The 20,947-nt window shown below is 40.5% G+C and overlaps 2 protein-coding genes across 2 annotated transcripts; one reads left to right on the top strand and one right to left on the bottom strand.

Annotated features, from left to right (window-relative positions):
• Positions 1 to 5,920: 5,920 nt before the first annotated feature.
• LOC308367741 (protein FAM180A-like) lies at positions 5,921 to 10,177 on the top strand (the record flags this gene model as incomplete). Its single annotated transcript, XM_080841733.1, has 3 exons — positions 5,921 to 5,999; positions 9,349 to 9,446; positions 9,842 to 10,177. 3 exons carry the CDS (start codon positions 5,921 to 5,923, stop codon positions 10,175 to 10,177), a joined length of 513 nt encoding a protein of 170 aa, XP_080697859.1.
• A 765-nt stretch (positions 10,178 to 10,942) lies between these two features.
• On the bottom strand, positions 10,943 to 19,935 carry slc23a4 (solute carrier family 23 member 4; the record flags this gene model as incomplete). The annotated part of the gene is made up of 12 exons (XM_080842959.1): positions 10,943 to 11,226; positions 11,593 to 11,688; positions 12,047 to 12,155; positions 12,352 to 12,516; positions 13,266 to 13,519; positions 13,792 to 13,948; positions 14,848 to 14,968; positions 15,357 to 15,538; positions 15,977 to 16,136; positions 18,899 to 19,056; positions 19,550 to 19,681; positions 19,882 to 19,935. 12 exons carry the CDS (start codon positions 19,933 to 19,935, stop codon positions 10,943 to 10,945), a joined length of 1,872 nt encoding a protein of 623 aa, XP_080699085.1.
• Between the last annotated feature and the right edge of the window lie 1,012 nt (positions 19,936 to 20,947).

Raw genomic sequence — 20,947 nt, 5'->3', positions numbered from 1 at the left:
TATGTCATTTCGATTTTAAATGATGATCATCTCAAGAACCTATAATAGTCTGGGGTCTAATTGTGCTGTCCCATGTGATGCAGACATATGATTCAGCTAGAACTAGACAATTTGGGCCTGGACTATGAGCTAAATACAAGATGAGATCAGACGAAACCCAACAGTCCAAAATACAGATTTAAAACATACAGGCTGATATATTTTCTATTACCTTATCTACAACAATTTCTTTCTTGTGAGAACATGGGGTTGAAGACATGCATGTTTTAGAGACACTTACCCTCTTCCTGTCAAGTGCATATCCACAAGATTGGCCAGATCCCCACGGTCCTGCCCACTCGGATCCTACCAATGTTTCAATATCTCTCGTGAAAGCAGCCTCTCTCTCGTTATCCCTCCTTCTCTCTCGTTCTTGCCTCTGCTGTATTTGCAACTTTTCTGTTTGTTGTCTCTCCAGGGCTCTCCGTTTCTCATTTTGGTAGTGAGTTTCAGCTTTTCGTAGCCTCTCCAACTCCTTGCGAGCCTGTTTGTATGATATTGTAAAATAAGATAACACTGTATTGATCCCCAGGTGGGGAGATCTGGGTGTTAACAGCAGCAGAAAAAAGATAAAGCACACACATAAAAACACATCCAAATGAATACAGTACATACATAACATTTTTTTTTTTTAAATAAGCAAAAACAACTTCACATGTTCTGCAAAAACAGGTTCAGGTACTGAAAGTTATTTGAGTGTCCAAAGTACAGTGTGTATATAAGCTAAATAAGATATTAGAGTGTAAAGTGTCCTTTACCGTATCGTGCAGTCTCTTGTCTTTTCCTGACACGATTTGCACTAATTTTTTGATGTCATGGAACAACTCCTGCTCCTGCTGTGTTGCCTTCTCTCTCTGTCTCTCTGCCTTCTGCTTCGCCTTGATGTTCATCTGCTGCCCTCCTCTCTCTTCCACTACCTGCTGCTCTCGCTTCACCCGCTGAAGTTTCTTCAACTCACTCTTCCTCTCCAGCTCTCTCCCCCTCTCCACATCACGCTGTCTTTTGTCCTGCTTAAGTCTGTCGTGTCCACTTATTGCTTTCCTGGCTTTCAGCTCCACTTCCCATACACTTGCTGTTGTGTGTGTATCTGACACAGAAACATCTTCGGGCTCAGACTCAGACGAGTCTGGTGCGGGGACTTGTCCAAGCAGCATGTTGACCTCTCTTATAAACTCCTTTAGCGCCTTCCTCCCTTGTCTTCTCCTCTCTTCTAAGCTCATATCCATCTTGTTCTGCTCAGCAAGCACCATCACCTGACTAGCCATCTTGTCCTCAACCTCTTGTTCCTCCATCTTTCTCAGATGTTTATCAATGCATGCCTGTAGAGGTTCCCGGCCTTGGCGCCGCATCTCATCCTGCTTTTGCCATCGTGCCCGGACTTCCTCACTAATGGGAGCATGGTGATCTGTTGTGCTGAGCTCTCGATGTTCCTTAGTGTGGTCCTCTCTACTTACCCTCCTCATCTTGGGCTTTAAAGCCTTCAAAAGGCAAACACATCAACTATAAAAAAGTGCACCTCTTTATCACAGCTATCACAAGTAAACAGCAGTTTATTTTACGGATGTTTTCTTCTTTGAATAAACCATTTTTGCAACCATACAGCATCCCATTAAACAGTATTATTTCCTAATCATAAGTATTGGTAACTGTGCACATTAACATTTTTTTTTTTACATGCATTAATTCTTTACTGAAGACTTATTGACTGGCATTATATTGCTCCTCATACCTTCTTAGGCTTTGATGCCTGCCTAGATGCGTTGTTAGCACCGCCGCTAGAGGTTCCCTCCATCATCTCCTGATCGATCTAGGATTTACAGTGTGAGGGGGGAAACCCTACAGTCTCTCAGCTTTCAGGTCTTCCTATAACAAGACAGAAATACATATTGAATATGAAATCTTACACATTCATTTAAGTCTTTTAATCCATTCCTAGGTGTCCTAGGTGCGACTTGTTTGATCCGATTATAAGGAATTAACAATATTCCATACACAACTCATCTTGCCTGCCTTTATATTCCTTATAGTGACAAATGTTAGCCTTCTTTACAACAAATATATCACCATGATGCTTGTCTTTCCATTGCAGACACAATTTACATAATAATATTATTTTAAAAAGAAACTTACCAAACTAAGCATTACCATTTGTTTTTTAAACACAATAAAATAACTTACCTGAAAGGGGACTCGATAGTTCTTACAAGATATATGTCTCAAAAAGTCTCAATGTCTCAAAAACTGCTGCTTAAAAGTGTATACGTGTGCTCTCAACTCCTTGCTCATACAACTGACAACATGTCTCTAATGTAAAATCTATGTGTTCTACTTTAACATTCTAGAACCTGTCACTGTGACATCAGTGTTCCATTTACCAGCTGTCAATGACATCATTAGGGCTGCCAGTGTTTTATTTTCTTTATTTGACACTAGAACTACATCAATCAATTTCAAATGTCAATCTGATTTGAGATATTACTGAATTGGGCATGGCATACCTAATGGCGATTAGTTAACTATATGATATCTACAGTGTTCTGTAAGCCATATCAACTAGAGGTGATGATTTTATACTATCACGATATTTGGGCCATATCTGATATTATTATACTTCTTTAAATTTTACAATGCAGCAAATTAAGTATAGAATTATATCAAGCATATCGATTTTGTGGTTTATTTTTTTCTCCATATATCACATTTCTTGTACTGGGTGTTTCTGCAAGAAGAAAATCGTGGTCTTTCGCCATTTTGTGGACTTGAAGCAATATTCTCATAGTAGACAGACATATGAACCAAATTCAAATTTGAATCATAATATTAAACAAATAAATATCGATCTTTGGCTACTCTTTAGCCTACATGGATTTGTAATATGTGATACAACAAGATTACTAATGCCATTTAGAGATGCAGTATTATGTTGCTCCCTAATGAGGGCGCACTATGCACAACCCTAGGATAAAGTGGCTACGTGCAGTAACCATCTGATGCTGCTTGCTGCCTAAAAATGGTGTTTTGAGATCTCGTCTGGAAAACGCGTCCTTGAACCGACTTACAACTAACAACTGTTGCCTTAAAACGCCACAGATTATTCAAAGTTTTGTATTATTTCCATTTATCAAAGTTAATACTTTTTTTTTATTAGAATCTCATCTGTAAACGTGAGAGAAGAAAGTTCTGGTGAGTTTGAAGTGTTGGTAACTCCGGTGAGTGAACCACTTTTTGTTGCTAGTCTGTTTTATTGCTAGCCATGATGAGATCATAAAGGGACACCATATGATTACCTTATTCTTTTGCTATTTAAGCCATTCGGTACCTAAATGGTTATAATAGATCTATATTGTGATTTTAATGTTCTTTAAATATGTATTTTGAATGTCAATGTCTATAAAAAGGAATATGTAGGGGGGGGAAATAAGTAATTTGTTAATGCTAAAATGCTCACTAGCTGTTGATGCAATATATGGCATTAATCTAATTGTAATCTAAGTAGCCTATATGCTTAGTTATTGTTTATACTGAATATATTCAATTAAAATGTACATCAAGAAAAGAAGTTAATGAGGTTTCATATTTGAAACCCTAAGAACATAATACTTATTAGTATTCACTTTAAAAAAAAAACTAGAGTCTGAAAGAGTTTGTGATGGCGAGCCCAGCCCAGTGAGACTGTGGATGGTCGTGGAAGCGAGTGGCGCGGCCTACCATAGGATCTGTTCACAGAAGACATCCGACACCAGATGAGAACCTGAACACGGTATTTCACCTACCTGGGTAGAAATAATCGTAGGGATAATATACACACACGGAACTGAACTCTTTCGGCCCACACGCACACGGAACATGAACTGACTTGTTAGATCTCAGCTCCTACATTTGAGAAACCATCATTGAGAGATGCAACTTGCAACTCTAAAGAGATCTGTGTTATGATGAATTAAATAATGGGAAAATGTACAATACCTCAACAGTATGCAGAAAATTAAAGAATCAAGAAAATGTGTTATTTAATGATTGTGGAATGATTGTGGTGATTGTGTGGTGGTGATGATGATGATAGTTTTATTTTGTATTAATGTGTTATACCATGACCTCTGACCTGGCGTTGTGATTGGATATACAGAACTGTATACATTCTCTCGCGAGATCCTGGAGCACCCTCTAATCAGATATACCTGTTATAAGCTCAGTTAATTTTACTATGTTAGCAATAAAAGTGGAAGATTCCAAAGACCCCTGTCTGAGTATAATACCTTCATTGTAGATACACAATAGATGATGATGACAGAAGTAATGACCATGCTGACAAATAATGAGCATCCAGAGAGAGAGATCACCTCACTGCTGCAGTGATCTACAGGTGACCCAGGTGTTGGTGTGTGAATAATAGAACTATGGCAGGGGTCGGCAATAGGCGGACCGCGGTCCGGGTCCGGACCCAACTGACGTCGTCTCCGGACCGAGACACAATTGCAAAAAAAAAAAAAAAAAAGCGGTTTTAACAGCTGATGTGTGACTTTTACAAACCCGTTAAATACATTAAATTAACCATAACTTTGTTGTAGGCTATGCTTTTGTTTAAACTGTATAATGCCAGTAGCCAATCAGATGATAGCATAGGCTACTCTACGCAGCACAGGCTCGCTTTTACATTAAAGCTAGCTGCGAGCTGTGGGACTGGTGCACGGCACGCACGAACTGCAGACAAATTGACTGAAGAAAATAGTTCGTGACAGTTGAGAGGGAAATATACATTGCAGTTCGCGGTTGAAGAGAAAGATGGCATGCTCTAAGAAGAGAAAGGTAGACAGCGAGAACCGAGCTTTAAAAGAGGAGTGGACAGAAGTGTACATGTTCATTCTCCCTGCGCGCAGCTGTAAGCCTGTGTGCCTGATATGCTCTGAGACGGTGGCACTCGTCAACGTGAAACGCCACTACGATATGAAGCACAAAGAATTTGATCAAAATAACCCTCTCAAATCCGAACTGCGAGCACAGAAAATACATGATCTTAAAGCCCAGTATGCCCGATCTACCATCATCCTGACTAATTCATTCACTGCCCAACAACGAGTGCATGAGTGCTGTAGCTGAAACTTTGCTAGGGAATATGCTGGACACTATGTTTAATGTTAATAATATGGAAAAACACAATAAACACTGTTGAAATATTATTGAAATGTAGACCTTCATTTGATCTGATAGTCAGTTGTTGATCAAACAGATAGGCTACTACATAGCGCCTAGTACTTATATTGGCTAAATATGCCCCTGAATCATAATGCACGCCTTGACTGTTGGTACATAATACACATGCAGTCCTATATCAGTGAAATCAACGGTCATACAAAATGTGTGATAGACCTCCGGACCCAAGCTTGAGGAACATTTTTAAAACTGGACCCCTTAGAATTTTAATTGGATACCCCTGAACTATGGGGATAACCATCAGCAAAGAGCACCAGCACTGCCTCATGCCTAGTCTGATGAGATCCAGATGGAGGGACAAACAGAAAGCCCTGGCTGGGTAAAAGAGAGGGAGAGAGAGAGAGAAGGAGAGTTGGGATAAGGAGTGAGACAGCAACAGAGAGAAAAGAACAATAAGAAAAGAGAAGCGAAAGACATTTAGTGTGCTGATGATGAAGAGAAGTCTGTGATTTAGTTTTTTTGTAGGGGCTGTTATTTTGGCCTATGGTGTTTGGGGGATTTAAGTTTGGGCTTTTAAGTTTTCAGTTTTGGGCTTTTGTTTTGATCTGTGGTGTCTTTCAGTAGAGGACCATACCATGTTGGGGCTTTTGCTCTGAGCTGTGGTGCCTGTAGCAAGTGGAGTGTGGAGAAGGCTACCCCTCTCTCTCTACCTGCTTTGGCTGACTTCAGCATGGCACACAGATGGTTCCTCATCCTCACTCTCCTCCAGTGTGATTTCTTCATCTGCTCCACTCACCGCCAGTATAGAGGTAAGACTCCTTATCTACTACTAATATCTCCTCTGCCCGGCTGTGGATGTTATTAGTGGTATTGTGGTTGTCTGACTGACAGCTGAATCTTAGGGATTTTGAATGCTTTACCAAGTTTCCTAACGAGTCAGGTTGTATTTACAAAGAGCAGCTCTCAGGGTGTGTCATGAAGTTTGTGTTAGAGAACAGTTACGTTTATTCACCGTTGCAACTTGGCATTTCATAAATTCAGAAAGGGTATTCTTCTGGTTGCTCAAGAATGTAATGTTATTTTTAGAGCTCAAATATCAGCGACAATGTCTTTAACATATGCCTCTCTCTCATTCTCTGCTTGCCTGGAGATTACTCATACTGGAAAATGGAAAGATGGTACCACCTGATTCTAAACGTACAATTCGGTTAAAAAGAAAACTGTGACACATTCCATTTAGGCGGTGGGGTATATTCTCCTAACCACCCCCCACCTGTGTGAGACGTCTGAGTATGTGCAGACTTCCATATCTATAGATGGTGCCAATGGTTTGTGCTAAATTGTTTTTGTACGTTTATGCAACACCTCCACAGTTAAAAATAGGAAGATTAGTCATTTAAATGTGTTTCTCTTCAATTTAGAGTCATGTGGATGGTTCTCATTTCCATGTTGATGTCTCTCTAAATCCTTACCAGACTTGTATTTTGAATGCTGATGTTTTTTGGTACCAGGCAAACAATGCATCTTTGTTCTGTTTTGATGCCCAAGCCCCAAGCCTCACAGTTCACAGATGGATATGAGATTTGTTGGGACAGTATTTCAGGCATAACTAGACCGACACATTTAGTTTCTTAGCATTGCCTGTTTAGATATTTGTCAGAGTTTTGACGCTAAATAAAATAAAATATGTGACTGTCTGAACACAGAGCTATATGTGTCAACGCAGACACTTCAGTGGCAAATGAGCGAGTGGACAAGCCTACTGATCCATGTCTAAATCGACACACATCAGCACTGTCTATCAGTCTATCATCTGTTTGTAGAATGTGAGGCTCACGATCATTTGTGTTTTAGGACTCCTCAAGGCCTAATGCCACACAGCTGAGCTTGCACTGGGTTGTCAATATTCTCCCTCTCTGATATAGTCTGATAATAGAAGAGTCTATGGGCAAGACTGTCTGATGACCTTTAAGCTTCTGATTTGTATAATCACATGCTGTTCTATGGATTCCCTAACAGTATCCCTGGACAATGTCACCTGTCAACTGATTCTCAGCCATCAATTCCCACTTATAAAAAAAACGGAGAATTATAGAGCCGTTGAAGAAACCTGGGCTGCATGGTTGATGTCCTGTTTCTACTTTATTTAGCCACTGTGATCTGATTCCTAAACACTGCTCTGTAACTAGTGTCTTGCAGCAAGATGTTTTGGTGAAGAGAACATATGTGTTGAATATTTGACCGACAGCTACTGGCTGAGCCGTTCCCACATTCTTCTGATATAGAGACGGGAAAGTGACTCCAAATGTGTGGCAGGAAATAAGCAGGCCCAAAAGAATGAAAACACCATCGCTGCCCACAGAGTGACTAAGTCCCTAAACCAGATCGATGATTGATACTTAATGTTAGGACAGACTTATGAAAAATACATTGGGTTGGATTGGACAGTAAGGATGAAGCATTTGTGAAAAATCTGTCAAGGACACCTGCAATGAGGGGTCATATGAATGATTTATTCCTCCATTATAAATCATTCCTGTTTCAGCTAGTTAAGTTTCTCTACCGAGGACCAGGAGTCTATAAAACTTTTACGTCACCTCTAAAGTATTCCTTAATATCCTTCCATCACTGATGTGTCTCGTTCTAAAGCGAGAAATGTTAAATCAGGTATTTGTATTGAAACACACTCCAACAGCGGTTTCCATGGTAATGGTTTGATCTCTTACTGTTTACTTTGAGATCATAGAAGTTAGTAACAACCGCTTCAGAGATTTATGTCTAGTGAACCACATCCACCTTCAAAAGGCCACCGGCCGCATGTCACAGAACATTAGAGGTACATAGGTCACATATATCATGTGTTTTCTTCTCTTACAATTCCCTTGGATACATTAATACCAATACTGATGAAAGATTGTCATCATCATATTTTCAAAATATTATCGTAGCATTAACCCGCTAACTCCTGCTTATATCCATATATTTGATTGCTATCTGAATGTCTCTCTTGGAAACAACTTTTCTTATAATCGCTCAATCATAGTAGCACTCACAGCAGGGAAAAGCCACTTGTGACCCAATAAGAACAGGCTGTCCAGAACGTTCTGGAATGTCTAGAAGGTATGGTTCCACTTTCTCCTAAAAATGGAAACGGGGAAGTGAAGAAAGGCAGAGATGTTTTGGCCATATCAGCTATTGTGTTGTCATTTGCAGTTATAAAGTTTGTATGTTACCAAAAGTTGCATATTTAAAATGGTATATTTAAAATCACTATAAATCCCATATAGGTTGCACTTTAAATATATATGCCTGTAACGCCTGCGAGAGAATAACAAGCGGATGCAAAATGGAGAATGGCTAGAATTTGTAAGCTTGTGCGGAGTGCCACTTGCCAACACCAGGGTCATATACCAACAAAGAACACATTTATATCATGTCACATTTATATCATGTTATATCAAGTGACTCATACGACAGTCACCAAATATCCACACTGTTGTTTTGGTAGAGTAAAATGATTTAGGAATGTATCAGCTTTAGTGATCTCTCCTTGTTTCTTGTTACAATAACAAATCTGTCCAATCTGAAAATATGAGTTCGCCAGCAGGAGGGAGTGCCGTTTCAGAGGTAGACTACTCTCCTACGGCTTCCAGCCTGTTCCAGTCAACAGGACAAACTACATACTATGCATCTTATCAGGCTTGCATAACGGTCCACACAGAGGCTCACTCTCAGGGTTATGGAAAGCAGGCCCAGGTTTCAGCTCCCAAAATTGGCAGCACATGAGTTCTTTGATATCAGGGCCTTTGTGTTGTCTGCCAGATCTCTATGGGTGTTGGCCACATCAAAGAGATATCAAGTGTACTGAGGGCCCCTGTGCTGTTCTGGGATCAGCTTAGCCTCTTCATAATGGTTATAAGACACACTGGCAAAACAATATTACAGTAATATACTGCACATGTCACAGAAGGCTACAGCCTTTTCTACAAAATACCAAATCTTCACTGTATCATGCGTCTTGCTGTATTTAATGTCAGTCTGGCTTATTGCCAAATACATTTTAGATAAGAGCAGAATGCTTTGATGGATAATGCTGAGAACATCACTGATTATGGTGACATGTTAATGTATGAGCATCTATCTGTTTGTCCCTCTCAGCTCTCTATCCTGCTCCGCACAGAGTGAGGAGAGAGACAGCAGCACTGGTGAATCCTGTCTTTCAGAAATCTATCAAAGATGCTGATCTTTTGTATGAGGTAGAGTTTCTTCCTGACAAAGAATATAAGTAATATAAATGTATGTAATATAAATGTAATTCATTAGTTTCTGCTGAAGATTGGTTCTGTTCAAAGATTGGTTCTGTTCAAAGATTGGTCCTGCCTCCCTCAAATACATTTAAATACATTCCATAGTGATATAACAGATGAATGATCATGAATTAGTGATGACAAATGTTACTTTTTCATGTGTAAAAACATCAAAGGATGGGATTTCCAGCTATATGTGGGGAAAGTGATAGAGAGCGTATGTGTTTGAATTCTTTCAATCGTATGACTGTGATGATCATAACAGCTACTGTTGTGTATACAGATACATATCTGACTTAATTGAGTGGCTTTCATGCCTGGTCTTTATGTCTCCTACTCAACAGATATTACACGCAGGGCTTGATTTTCCTGACGAGCGAGGCCCTTTTCATGTCCATGACGAGGAATTGGCATCTCTGCGACACACCCACACACTGGAGGTCATCTGCCAGGACCTCCTGCCCAAGAAGCTGACCGACATACGGCGCCTGACCTCAGCCCTCACGCAGCTTGACAACAGCGCCACACTGAGACGGGAGGACTTTGAACGCACTCTCCTGACGATGGTGTACACTGCCCATCACGTTGCAGAGGCCGCCAGCCGCCACCAGAGGGACCTCTGGGCCGAGTCGCTTGTAGAGCTCTACAGGGCCATTAAAAGAGACCTCGCGGCTAAATGACTATGAATGATCGCTTGTGTTTAATGTCAGGTCACTTGCATGGGACACTAGATCCTCCTTCAGGATTATAGAACCAAATCAAGAGATCTGGTTTTAGAGCTTGATTATTTTGGGTGAACAACAGCCATAGAATCTGGATAAAAATGGCCATATGTTTTTTTTTTTATCACAGACAAATTATTTGTGTATGACGTTGCTCATTAGATTTTCTTCTGTTTTAATGAGAACTGTATCCTACACCATGTTCACCATAAAGAACTGGCCACCATTGCACAATCAGCTTTAATCCAAAATTACAATGACTACAAAAGAGATCACATACATGTGTGTAGAACTATACAAAATACATTACATTTTATTGCATTAGTGAAATATCCTGAATCTTGTTTCAGGAAATTATTTTCATAGTGCCTGATGATGTTAAAACTCTATTTAAACCTATTTAACAGCACCAAAACAAAATAATTTGTACAGAGTAGAAGTAACTTTAATAAAGTTATACTTAATATACTTTACTATACACTTTTCAAAGGAAAATTAATAATTTCCTATAACAAAAAAGACTTACAATAACATTTGGTAATGCCAGGACACAGACTAGGCAAATGTCCATTAAGAATAAAAAAAATCTGAAAGCACTATAAAATATTCTGTTGACACGAGCGAAACACATTGGACCAGGGATCCTTTCAAGCTGAATTGAATGTCCCAGTCAGCTGCCTGAGTTGCCATTCCAGCCCAAACCACAGGGGGCAACCACACCTATTAAAAGGCCACTGAGGCTATGATTTGTGTGGGGTCTTTCTTGGCAGCATCCTTGAGGACGTCCAGGGAATCTGAGCTCTCTGGGGTACCCTCGGATGGGGTGCCCTCCGACGGGCTGCTGCTTGGAGAAGGGCAGAAGGGGACGTATCGCAGGCAGGACGAGGAGAAGAAGCGAGCAGTGAGGTCAAAGGGCAGGCCGTACACCGTATCACTCTCAATGGTGATGTTGGAGTCCTCCTCATGAGCCTTGTTCCATGAGATGATGCCCCGCTCACGTTTGGTGCCTGTGAGAGGGGGAGGAACGAGGAAAGAAAAAACAGATAAGAAGAGACCCTTTTGTTTTTAATGCTGTAAGAATCCAAGGAATTGGTCATTGAACAGTGAAATGCTTGCACGTGATATTCACATTGGAATGCATAACTAAATTGGGTAGTCATGCTCTTTGTTGCATCAATCATTATTATCAGTTCTTGGCTATTAAGCCATTTGTTAAACAGATTAAACAGAAAACCAATCCCGGATAGAAGAGCACCCTTGACTATATCCAACCCCATCTGATGACCTGTAAGGTGACCTGACCTGATAGGTCCATTCCAAAATAGTTTCTATGTGGAATAATACAGCTATGTTGAACCATTAAGAAAACTGACCTGGGATGGTGTTGTCAAAGATGAACCCAAAGAAGCCACCAACAAACATGCTGGTAGTCAGCAGCACCTGTAGCACCTGGTCTATCACAACAACACCTGAGGGAGACACAGGACCATTTTACTTGGGAGGTCTTTCTCATTATTGTCATAATAATAAAATGAATCCTATACTTTTAATCCTAATAGGTTGTATTTGTGCCAACTCACTTTTCAGCACTCATAGTTGCTTTACCATATCAGAAAAACATACATCTATACACACTTACATCTACTTCACTTAAATATTCAGGTATCCAGTGCTTCAAAATGCAAGCCTAGATACATGTTATACTAGAACAGTATTTACACATGAAGTAAGCAGCAATGCAGGAAAAAGGAGATTTATTTCAGTGTTCATCTTATTGTAACCCTATTCAAACCTGGATCCAATACAATTGTACCATTTTGGATATACCTGTTGCAATGGCTCCGGGGTTTTTGAGTATCCAGTTGGGAATGACCAGTCCAGTGAACATGGAGAAGCCAAAGATGAAGATGTTGCGGGAGGAGTTCATGTCAGCGTACTGTCAAAAGCACACGACAACAGGTTTTTATGAGGGTCATGTGTCTGTCCTTACCCTCAGCAAAAAATTAAGCAGCACTATATGTGTGGACAGGTTCGTTGTCGTCATACATAGATCATGCACCTGCACATGATCCGGAAGAAAGCAAACTTGTCTTTATGATGTGCAGCCACGGTAACGGCTAACAGCAGCTCACCTGGAGATTAGAGACTCCTGCAGCAGATATGACACCGAACATGACCAGGAACATCCCTCCGACCACAGGGGTGGGGATGGTGGTGAATATGGCTCCGATTTTGCCAAATATCCCCATGACGACCATGAGGAAACCACTGGCAACAATCACACTCCTACTGCCCACCTGCACAGATGATAGCTCTGTATTAACACAGTGAGATGATAGCTTTAAAAGAACTATAGGATTTCACAGTGGATTATTCTACACACCGGGCACTTTTATGAAAAAATATTACAAGGCTTTAGGTAATGCAAATCAATTAAGATAATCTACTTACTCTACATGATTATACATGATAAACCCCTTATCTTCACTAATGTACTTATGTTCATTGATATAATAAAGTACTTATGTACATTGATATAATAATGTGCATGTACTAATCAAACAAGTGTTACTTTGTCTTGTTGTTTTATTTTTTGTGACACTGAACTTTTTGTTGTGGTGCATCCCATTATGATGTTTTGTGCTGTGTTGTGCAATAGTTGTGCTTAGTGTTTCACACAAAGTTCAAAGTTCAAAAATCTGCCAATAAAGTGTTTTTTTTCATTATCTTGTTAAATGAGCTTCGGAAATGCTGTCAACCTCAACTGAGAAACGCCCATCTCTGGCTACTACATTCAGTCAACAGCCCATTTAAGTCATGTTTAAATTCATTTTTCGCGATCACAGTGTGTTAACACACATAATAATGGCCCTTTTCATAAACAGTAACATACAAAAATATAATTGCATATGACCTACCTTGCCTGAAGAAGGGCATTATGCCATTTTAGTATGAAACGTGTATACAAGCTCTTTAGCACAGATTTATCGTGCAGGTATGGTTTTTTTACAGACCTAGTGATACCAACCCTCTCTCTGTCCCTCACCTTAGTGATGCCCAGAGCCCCGACGTTCTCACTGTAGGACGTGGTGCCGTTGCCCGTACCCCAGGCCCCTGCCAGCAGGCACCCCAAACCCTCCATGCCAATACCCCTGTTGATGGCATGCTTAGGCGGAGGAGGGGCCCCAGAGAGACGGGCACAGGCATGGTAGTCGCCCACAGATTCAATCATCGAGGATATCACCCCTGCCAGGATCCCAAACACACCCGCCAGGCTCACAGTTGGCAGCCCCCACTGACCTGAGAATGGGATTGAGGGAAAGAATGTGGATTATGTTAGAGGATTTCAAGTGCAATCATGATTTTGTTTCCCTGGCCAAAGAACAATGCATCTATATTTCACAAAGCATGTGCTTTTGTAATTATTATTTTTTTATCCAAATATGTGAAAGAACTTACGTATTTAATCAAATCTGTTAAAGAGAATCCTCAAGGGCATGTGACAGAGATTACTACAAACTAATCAAGGCTGTTGAAAACTTGTCTTAAGAGTTGCTCGCTGGCATCATTACCTGGGTATGGAAAGGTGAACCAAGGTGCTTGGCCTATGACGTCTCCCTTTATGTCAGTACGTGCCAAGTGACCATACTGGGAGGGGTCGGAGGGCAGAACATTGGAGACGGTGAGAACGTAGCAGATGAACCAGGAAAGTGTGATGCCAAGGAGCACCTACAGGATATAAAAGAGTCACACTCAAATGAAATATTTTGATTTCAGAGGAACAAATACTACATTGAGATGCTACAGTCAATCTGCATTAAAAGTATGTGCATTAAAAGTATGTACTATAGGAATTGAGCTCCTGTCCTGCCTAATTGTCTCTCTGATATATCTGTTCAATTGACTCAGTATTCTGTGTGCGAAAAAAAAAAAAAGAGTTAAGCAACATAGTGACTACCATCTTAGTACAGGCATTCCCATGATTTATCTAAAACTGTCTTTCCGTTTAGGTTTTTTAGTTACTAGTTAAAGGCACCCAGTGCAACTTTCGAGGCTTAAAAATAAACATTCAATTTCTAGTCTTTTTTACACGTAGTAAGTTTCAATAACTCCATACTATTACATACCGACATTCAAGCAGCAAAGATGAGACGTTGTTGTGTGGTGAGAACTGATAGAAAATCGATAACAACAACAATCGCCGCCATTTTCTTTATTTTTTGTAACCTACAATAAATAAAGCAGGCTTCCAGTCAATGGAAAAATGGATTCTCCCCACCGGCGATTGTTGTTGTTTACGATTTTCTATCAGTTCTCACCACACAACGACGTCTCATCTTTGCTCCTTGAATGTCGATATGTAATGGTATGGAGTTATTGAAACCTACTACGTGTAAAAAAGACTAGAAATTGAATGTTTATTTTTCATTGAATGTTTACATAAAGTTGCACTGGGTGCCTTTAAGTAGTAATCTATTGAATGAGGTATTCAAATAAATCCATCTATCATTGAGTAAATAAAGGTGGAAGAACATATACATCTATTTACTTTTGTAGTCCACTTTTGTAGCTTCTGAAGTAAATCTTTAGCATTTTAGCAGGGAATGTGACCTTTAATGCAGACTTACAGGAAGAATCTGAAAAATATACATCTTGGTTGTGTGAAACTTCTTGGTTTTATTGTAGGTAGGAAACGGCACGGGAATATGTCGGAGGTACTGAGAGAACAGAATGATCAAGCAGGTTGTCCTTTGAGGGCGGGGGGGGAGAAAAAATATGGATTTCAGAAGATCAGAATTGTTGTAAACCCTTTAGATGCACCCTAATCATAAATGTCAATGAACTTTCGATTACTGATAGCAAATGTTTTGAATGACTGATTACAAATGTTATCACAATCAAAGTAACATGGAGAGCTTAGAAAGCATTTGCATCAATACTTTCTGAACTCTTATGACTGAAAGCATAAGGGGGGTCTTTACAGTTTATTTGGTCAAACAGTTCAAAGTAGGACTTTTAAGGTGTCTGGTATGGACCAAATTAAGACACCCACAAAAAGGGTTCTTGAATGAAGACAAATGAGGAACTAAGGCTTCTTGCATGGAAACAAATAAAGCTCTCGCAATGTGTTACCTACATGGCAGCAATGCCCCAGTGGTTGCCCGCATTCATGCCAGCTGAATCGTACAGAGAGAGGCCAATGAGGGCTATGGTGGGAGCGATGGTGAGGGGCCCAATGAAGCGCATGATGAGACCAATCATACCTGAGAAGCCCACCACTACCTGGAAGAGGGAGCCCACCATGATGGAGCCCTGCAGCTGTGGGAACACACACACACACACACACACATACACACACACACACACATCCACAGTTGGAAACGCACTGGCAACAGACAATGTCCATCAGATCAGGACTGGGCCCAATCATACATCTGCTGCTACTTGGGTATCAAGTCTTAATCTGTTCTTAATCTGTTATTTATGAGAACAGCAATCAAACTACCACCATTTGTGATCGTACTCCTTAAAAGGGTCTAATTACAAGAATGAAAACTTGAAAAAGTTTAATTCAGGCATAGTTAACCTAGTTTACAGTACACACACAGTACTGAAGGGATTGTAGTTTCTGCATTCAGAATTTATGATAAAGAGTCCATTGACTTTGTTTTTCCTTGATTTTACTGATGGCCGAATACCCACAGACCCAATGATGTACACTTAATGTACACTTATACAATAATGATGTACACTTACAACTTGCATGCGGCTCTGCCAGACGTTGATGAAGACGGGAGAGGACGTGTTGACCAGCGTGGCATTCTGGGTCCAGGCTGGGCAGGCCCACTCTGGCATGGAGAGCAGTGCCATGGAGGGGGCCAGAAGGGTAAACGTCCCGCCTTGCAGAATGGGCAACCTATCAGAGAAATTACAGCATTTCTGGGTTAGCCAATCACAAGGCATCTTCACATAGAGACAGTTGGTGGCCCCTCCTATTCTCAACTTAATGCAAAAGATCACCCATGTGCAGGTACCACATAATAACTCATTATAAAGACCAATCACTAAAATATTTTTCAACCATCAAATCAGTGGCCTACGTTGCCCTGATTTCCCAGCTCAAATCAAACCAGCAAACCTACTAATGGAACATAATGTTTACAACCAGTCCAGTCCTGTGATATAACAAAGTGCTCTACAAAGGTTACTTGTTACATCACTGAACTGGAGATAAAAGCAATTCTACGACAAAATCTAACTACAAAAACACACCACAGGGGACTGCTTGTAGCCCTCATTCTCTTTCTTGTCAGTCATCCTAAATACATAATGACAGACACAAACTCCGAAAGAATGCATCATCGAAGTGTACTTAATTGCTTGTGACCTCCTCAGAGAAAAGTTGCAATGACGTGGCCTTAAAGGGCTTGACCTGAGATGTCCGTTCCAACAGCATCACATGGAATCCAAGCAGGGTCTGCTTTACACAAGTCCCTCAGGTTGCAATGATTTCTAGTCTACTGAACGGCCAAACAGCAGCCTTTTATGCATGTCCATAACTGTCCATTTTAGACATAAAAAAGGGTTCTTTGAGACTGAAAAAAAGGCCCAGCCACAGTGGAGCTCCTGGGCTGACCCACCCTAACACACTCATGTGAATCGCAGCACATTGTTGTGTGAGATCAGATTTGAGCCACTAAGAAACTAGCTGATTCAAATCCCATGAACAGATGTGAGCCGCCATGGCTCTCCAATCAAGATTCCTGCAGGTTAATGCAGTGTACTTCAGATGGAGAGCTAGGAGAAATTTAACACAACACATCCCATTTTCATCACATAAAGCTCTGAATCTGTATCATATTACTTTATTTAAAGTAAAATTCAAAATGTGGAATTTACAGCATGACAAGTTAATTTAAGGTGAAACCAATTTGAGTATTGTTTATTGGTTAGTAGTACACATGACCTTTATCTTGCACTATCTATGTCTATCTTTGTTTTCCTGTCTTATCTACATTGATCTCTGCTGCCCTGCCCTGCCCTGCCCTGCTCTGCCCTGCCCATCCCACAGGTTTTATATTGCAATTCCAGTATTCCAATCAGTTGATAGACATCCAGACATCTTTCTTTGACGAGAGTTGAACGGGACATGTACTTCAGTGCTTACACTCACACATGGGCTCCACATTGTCACAACGAAACACAAACCTACTCAAGACAAGCCTATGGAATGTGGAATTACAAGGCACAAGATTAGGCTCTAATAAGATTCAAAGTCCACTCTAATCCTATTTCAGATTCCAACCTCTGCCAGGTTAGACCTCTGCTCTCTGCAACGCCAAGTTCAATCACAATCGCATCCAACTTAGGCATGTTTTAGAGTGCTATAGTTTTCTGTGGCTAAACTAAGTTTATGGTACAGGGTAGGTAAATCTGACTTTATGGCCTTTTAAAACAGTGCTACTCTGTTAATATTTACAATTGGATAGTTTCTACATATTCTTTACAGACATGGTCATTTCCTTTACATTTCACTACACAATTGAGACAACCATGCCATATTGCTGAAAATTGTGTGGTGGTTTATGGTTTGCGGCTCTGATATGAGTGTGCATACATGCACTTTTTAGGTCACTGAGTCACACTCATACACACGCACACACACAATTGGGTTTAGCTTATCGTAACACAGGGTTTATTGGAAGAGTAGAACAGTATGCAGTAGAATATACTTGGCTCACATTCTCAGAGTTTCAGGTCAGTGGTTCTCTTGGGTCTAACCCATGGATAGCTTTACCATGAATGTGATTTAGCTCATTTGACGTATCTACCAAACTGATGTAAAGTAAATTCATTCCCTTTTTATTGATAACACTTTATAGCTCAATACAAACATACATAGTTCAAGTATGTGGGGCACCAGTTCCTTCCACTCACTTTCACTCTGGTCACATTTCAAGATGTTGATAAGGATTAGTAGCGACCAGGGTAATCCACCTCTTCCATTCATCAACTGGATTTTAGCATTGAAATAATTCTGTTGTGTTTTGGAGTTCTATGTAACCAGCAGCTACAACCTGCTCCAATCAACACGAGTGCACTAGCATTGCAGTTGTGATAGGCTTTCTTTGATCTTTGACATCTTTAACTGGAATATGCACTGTCAGGTGAATGTTATCTATATTGGTCATGGACTATCAGTATAAGCGTTTCCAATCAGCTCATTCTTCTAATAATCAAGCTGCTAAACGTCCACACTACAAAGATGTATTGCCGCCTCATGTCTTTAACCTTTATCATTTACTAACTGACTTTTGCTAACTGACTGACCACACTACAAAGACGTATTGCCGCCTCATGTCTTTAACCTTTATAATTTACTAACTGACATTTACTAACTGGCTGAACTGTCTGGTAGAGAGGTTAGCAAAACAAAGCTAAAACACCTAATCCTTACAAATCACCCTCAACAACCACACTTTCCAAAATCCAGTTTTCGAACAATCATCACACACACACATCACCAGACCAACCTTCAGTGCTCATGTGAGTTTCAGATGCAACAGGGTGTACCCCTTAAATATTTTCAACAAAGACCCATCTGTGTGTATGTGTGTGAGTGTGTTTGTGTGTGTGTGTGTGTGTGTGTGTGTGTGTGTGTGTGTGTGTGTGTGTCACCTGACTCCGAACATGACCTGAAGCAGGGTGCAGATCCCAGAGACAAAGAAAATGGTGCTGATGAGATGGCTTTGAGTCAGGCTATCATGCTGTAGACACAGACCCTGCGACAGGATGAGCGGGATGGCTATGATCCCACCAAAGGCAGTCAGACAATGCTAAAGGAAAGAAAGAGAATGGAAGAGAGAGAGAGAGAGAGAGAGAGAGAGAGAGAGAGAGAGAGAGAGAGAGAGAGAGAGAGAGAAGAGAAGGCAAGATGGAGGGAGAACAGAGATTGAGAAGGAGAGAGCACAAGAATGTGAATATCTATGACAAAGGCACATCTATGGTGGGGAGCAAAAAAAAAATCCAAAGAGCAGCACAATATGCTGCAGGATAAAAACTGGATCTACCAGGGTAAAACACAGCTTACATTTATGAATGTGTCCTTTTCAGTTGCTCTCAGATGGAAGGTTTTGGACATGTGTTGCCCAGAAGCACACTCATGAGCTGGTTAACAAGAAACTAGGCTAGTTTCAATCTAATCATTACTCATTCACAAATCTAATCAATTAGCCACCAATGCAAATCGAAACCCCTGAGGACAGTTTGGCATTTTTTTGGGTCTTAAGGTACATAGTGTGTGCCAAGAATGTGGCTGATGCCTTGTACCTGAACTCCCAGGATTATGCAGAGGTACCATGGAGGGACGTCTGTCACGCAGTAGACCAGCTTATCCCTGTCATTCTCCTTAGACAGAGCGTTGCCTTCAGGGAGTTCACTGAAATGTTCGGCTCCATCCACCTGTGGTACAAAAAAAGGGATTACAGCACTTCAACACTGAAACATAACACTCAACTGATCCTGTACAGTGACGCTCTGCAGTAACTTTCCACACGATAAAAGATGCACAAGCACAACAGTATTGTCTCAAGTCATACAAGCAGTCAAGGCTCAGCAAGCCAAATTGGAGGTTTCCCAAACCAAACAGTAGAAGCACTAACTAGTGTGATTTTCCACTTTGCAATCTGCCACCCATCCTTATGATGACGTTCCATAGCAATCCTAAAATGAGGTGGTACTGATATTCAGACCACCAGGTACTGCACAGGATACACAACTAACAGACACAGTAAATATGTGCCAGCCTTTCCATTCAAGCCACCGAGAACGAGATGCAGCAACAGCAGGAGCATGGCAATCCTTTGACAATTCATGATGCAACATCACCCCCGACCAGTACATGATCAGCCCCACACTTAACCTTCCCTCCAGGCCAACAGGCCTCCCATAATGACGAAAGGGTTCAAATGTGTCACACCACTAAGCAATCAGGATGTCAGGTTGTCCCTTTCTGGATGCCACACAGGGTGTTAATCATCCCATTTCTAATACCAGAGTTCCTGGGCTGTGACTCAGTTAACAATCTAACGCCATAAGCCTTTAGCACATTGCACAGTGACTGCATAGTCGGGTGAGCATTTCATAATATCAATTACTCAAACTGTAACTCCAGTTCCCAACAACTGAAGCCCCATAAAGATTGAATAATGGTAAGTGAAGTCTACCTCAGACAGCTACTGGTATGCTGTTTCAAGGCACATCCAAGCATTCTGTTGTTTAAAAAACCCAAACCTGCACACTTACACACACATACACACAAATACCAAATACACACTGGTACACTGGTGTTGATGTTTAAAATGATAAAAGCATAAATAACTAATACACAATGCTCTCTCAGTACAAGACACACCGGCAGCATAAGTCTGTCTTGCGACACATTTACACCTGTTCGAGGGTTGGCTGTGAGAAGAGTGTCTCAAGATTACAATAATAATATTAATCCATTACAATACTATTATGTGTTGCTAACTTATCGTGAACAAGCCATTAAATTCGGTATTAATAAACTAAAATGATTCAAATAAATAATTAAAACCAAAACAACTAATGCAGTACACTAAACTAATTAACTAATAAACTAATTCATGCAGAATTCAATTAAGTAGTTAATGTGAAAAAACACATTAGCTCTAACATTATTAAACAGTTCACATTTATTTAGTT

The sequence above is a fragment of the Sprattus sprattus genome (assembly GCF_963457725.1).
Source record: "Sprattus sprattus genome assembly, chromosome: 7".
Lineage (NCBI taxonomy): Eukaryota > Metazoa > Chordata > Actinopteri > Clupeiformes > Clupeidae > Sprattus > Sprattus sprattus.
This window is presented reverse-complemented; position numbering and strand designations above follow the sequence as displayed.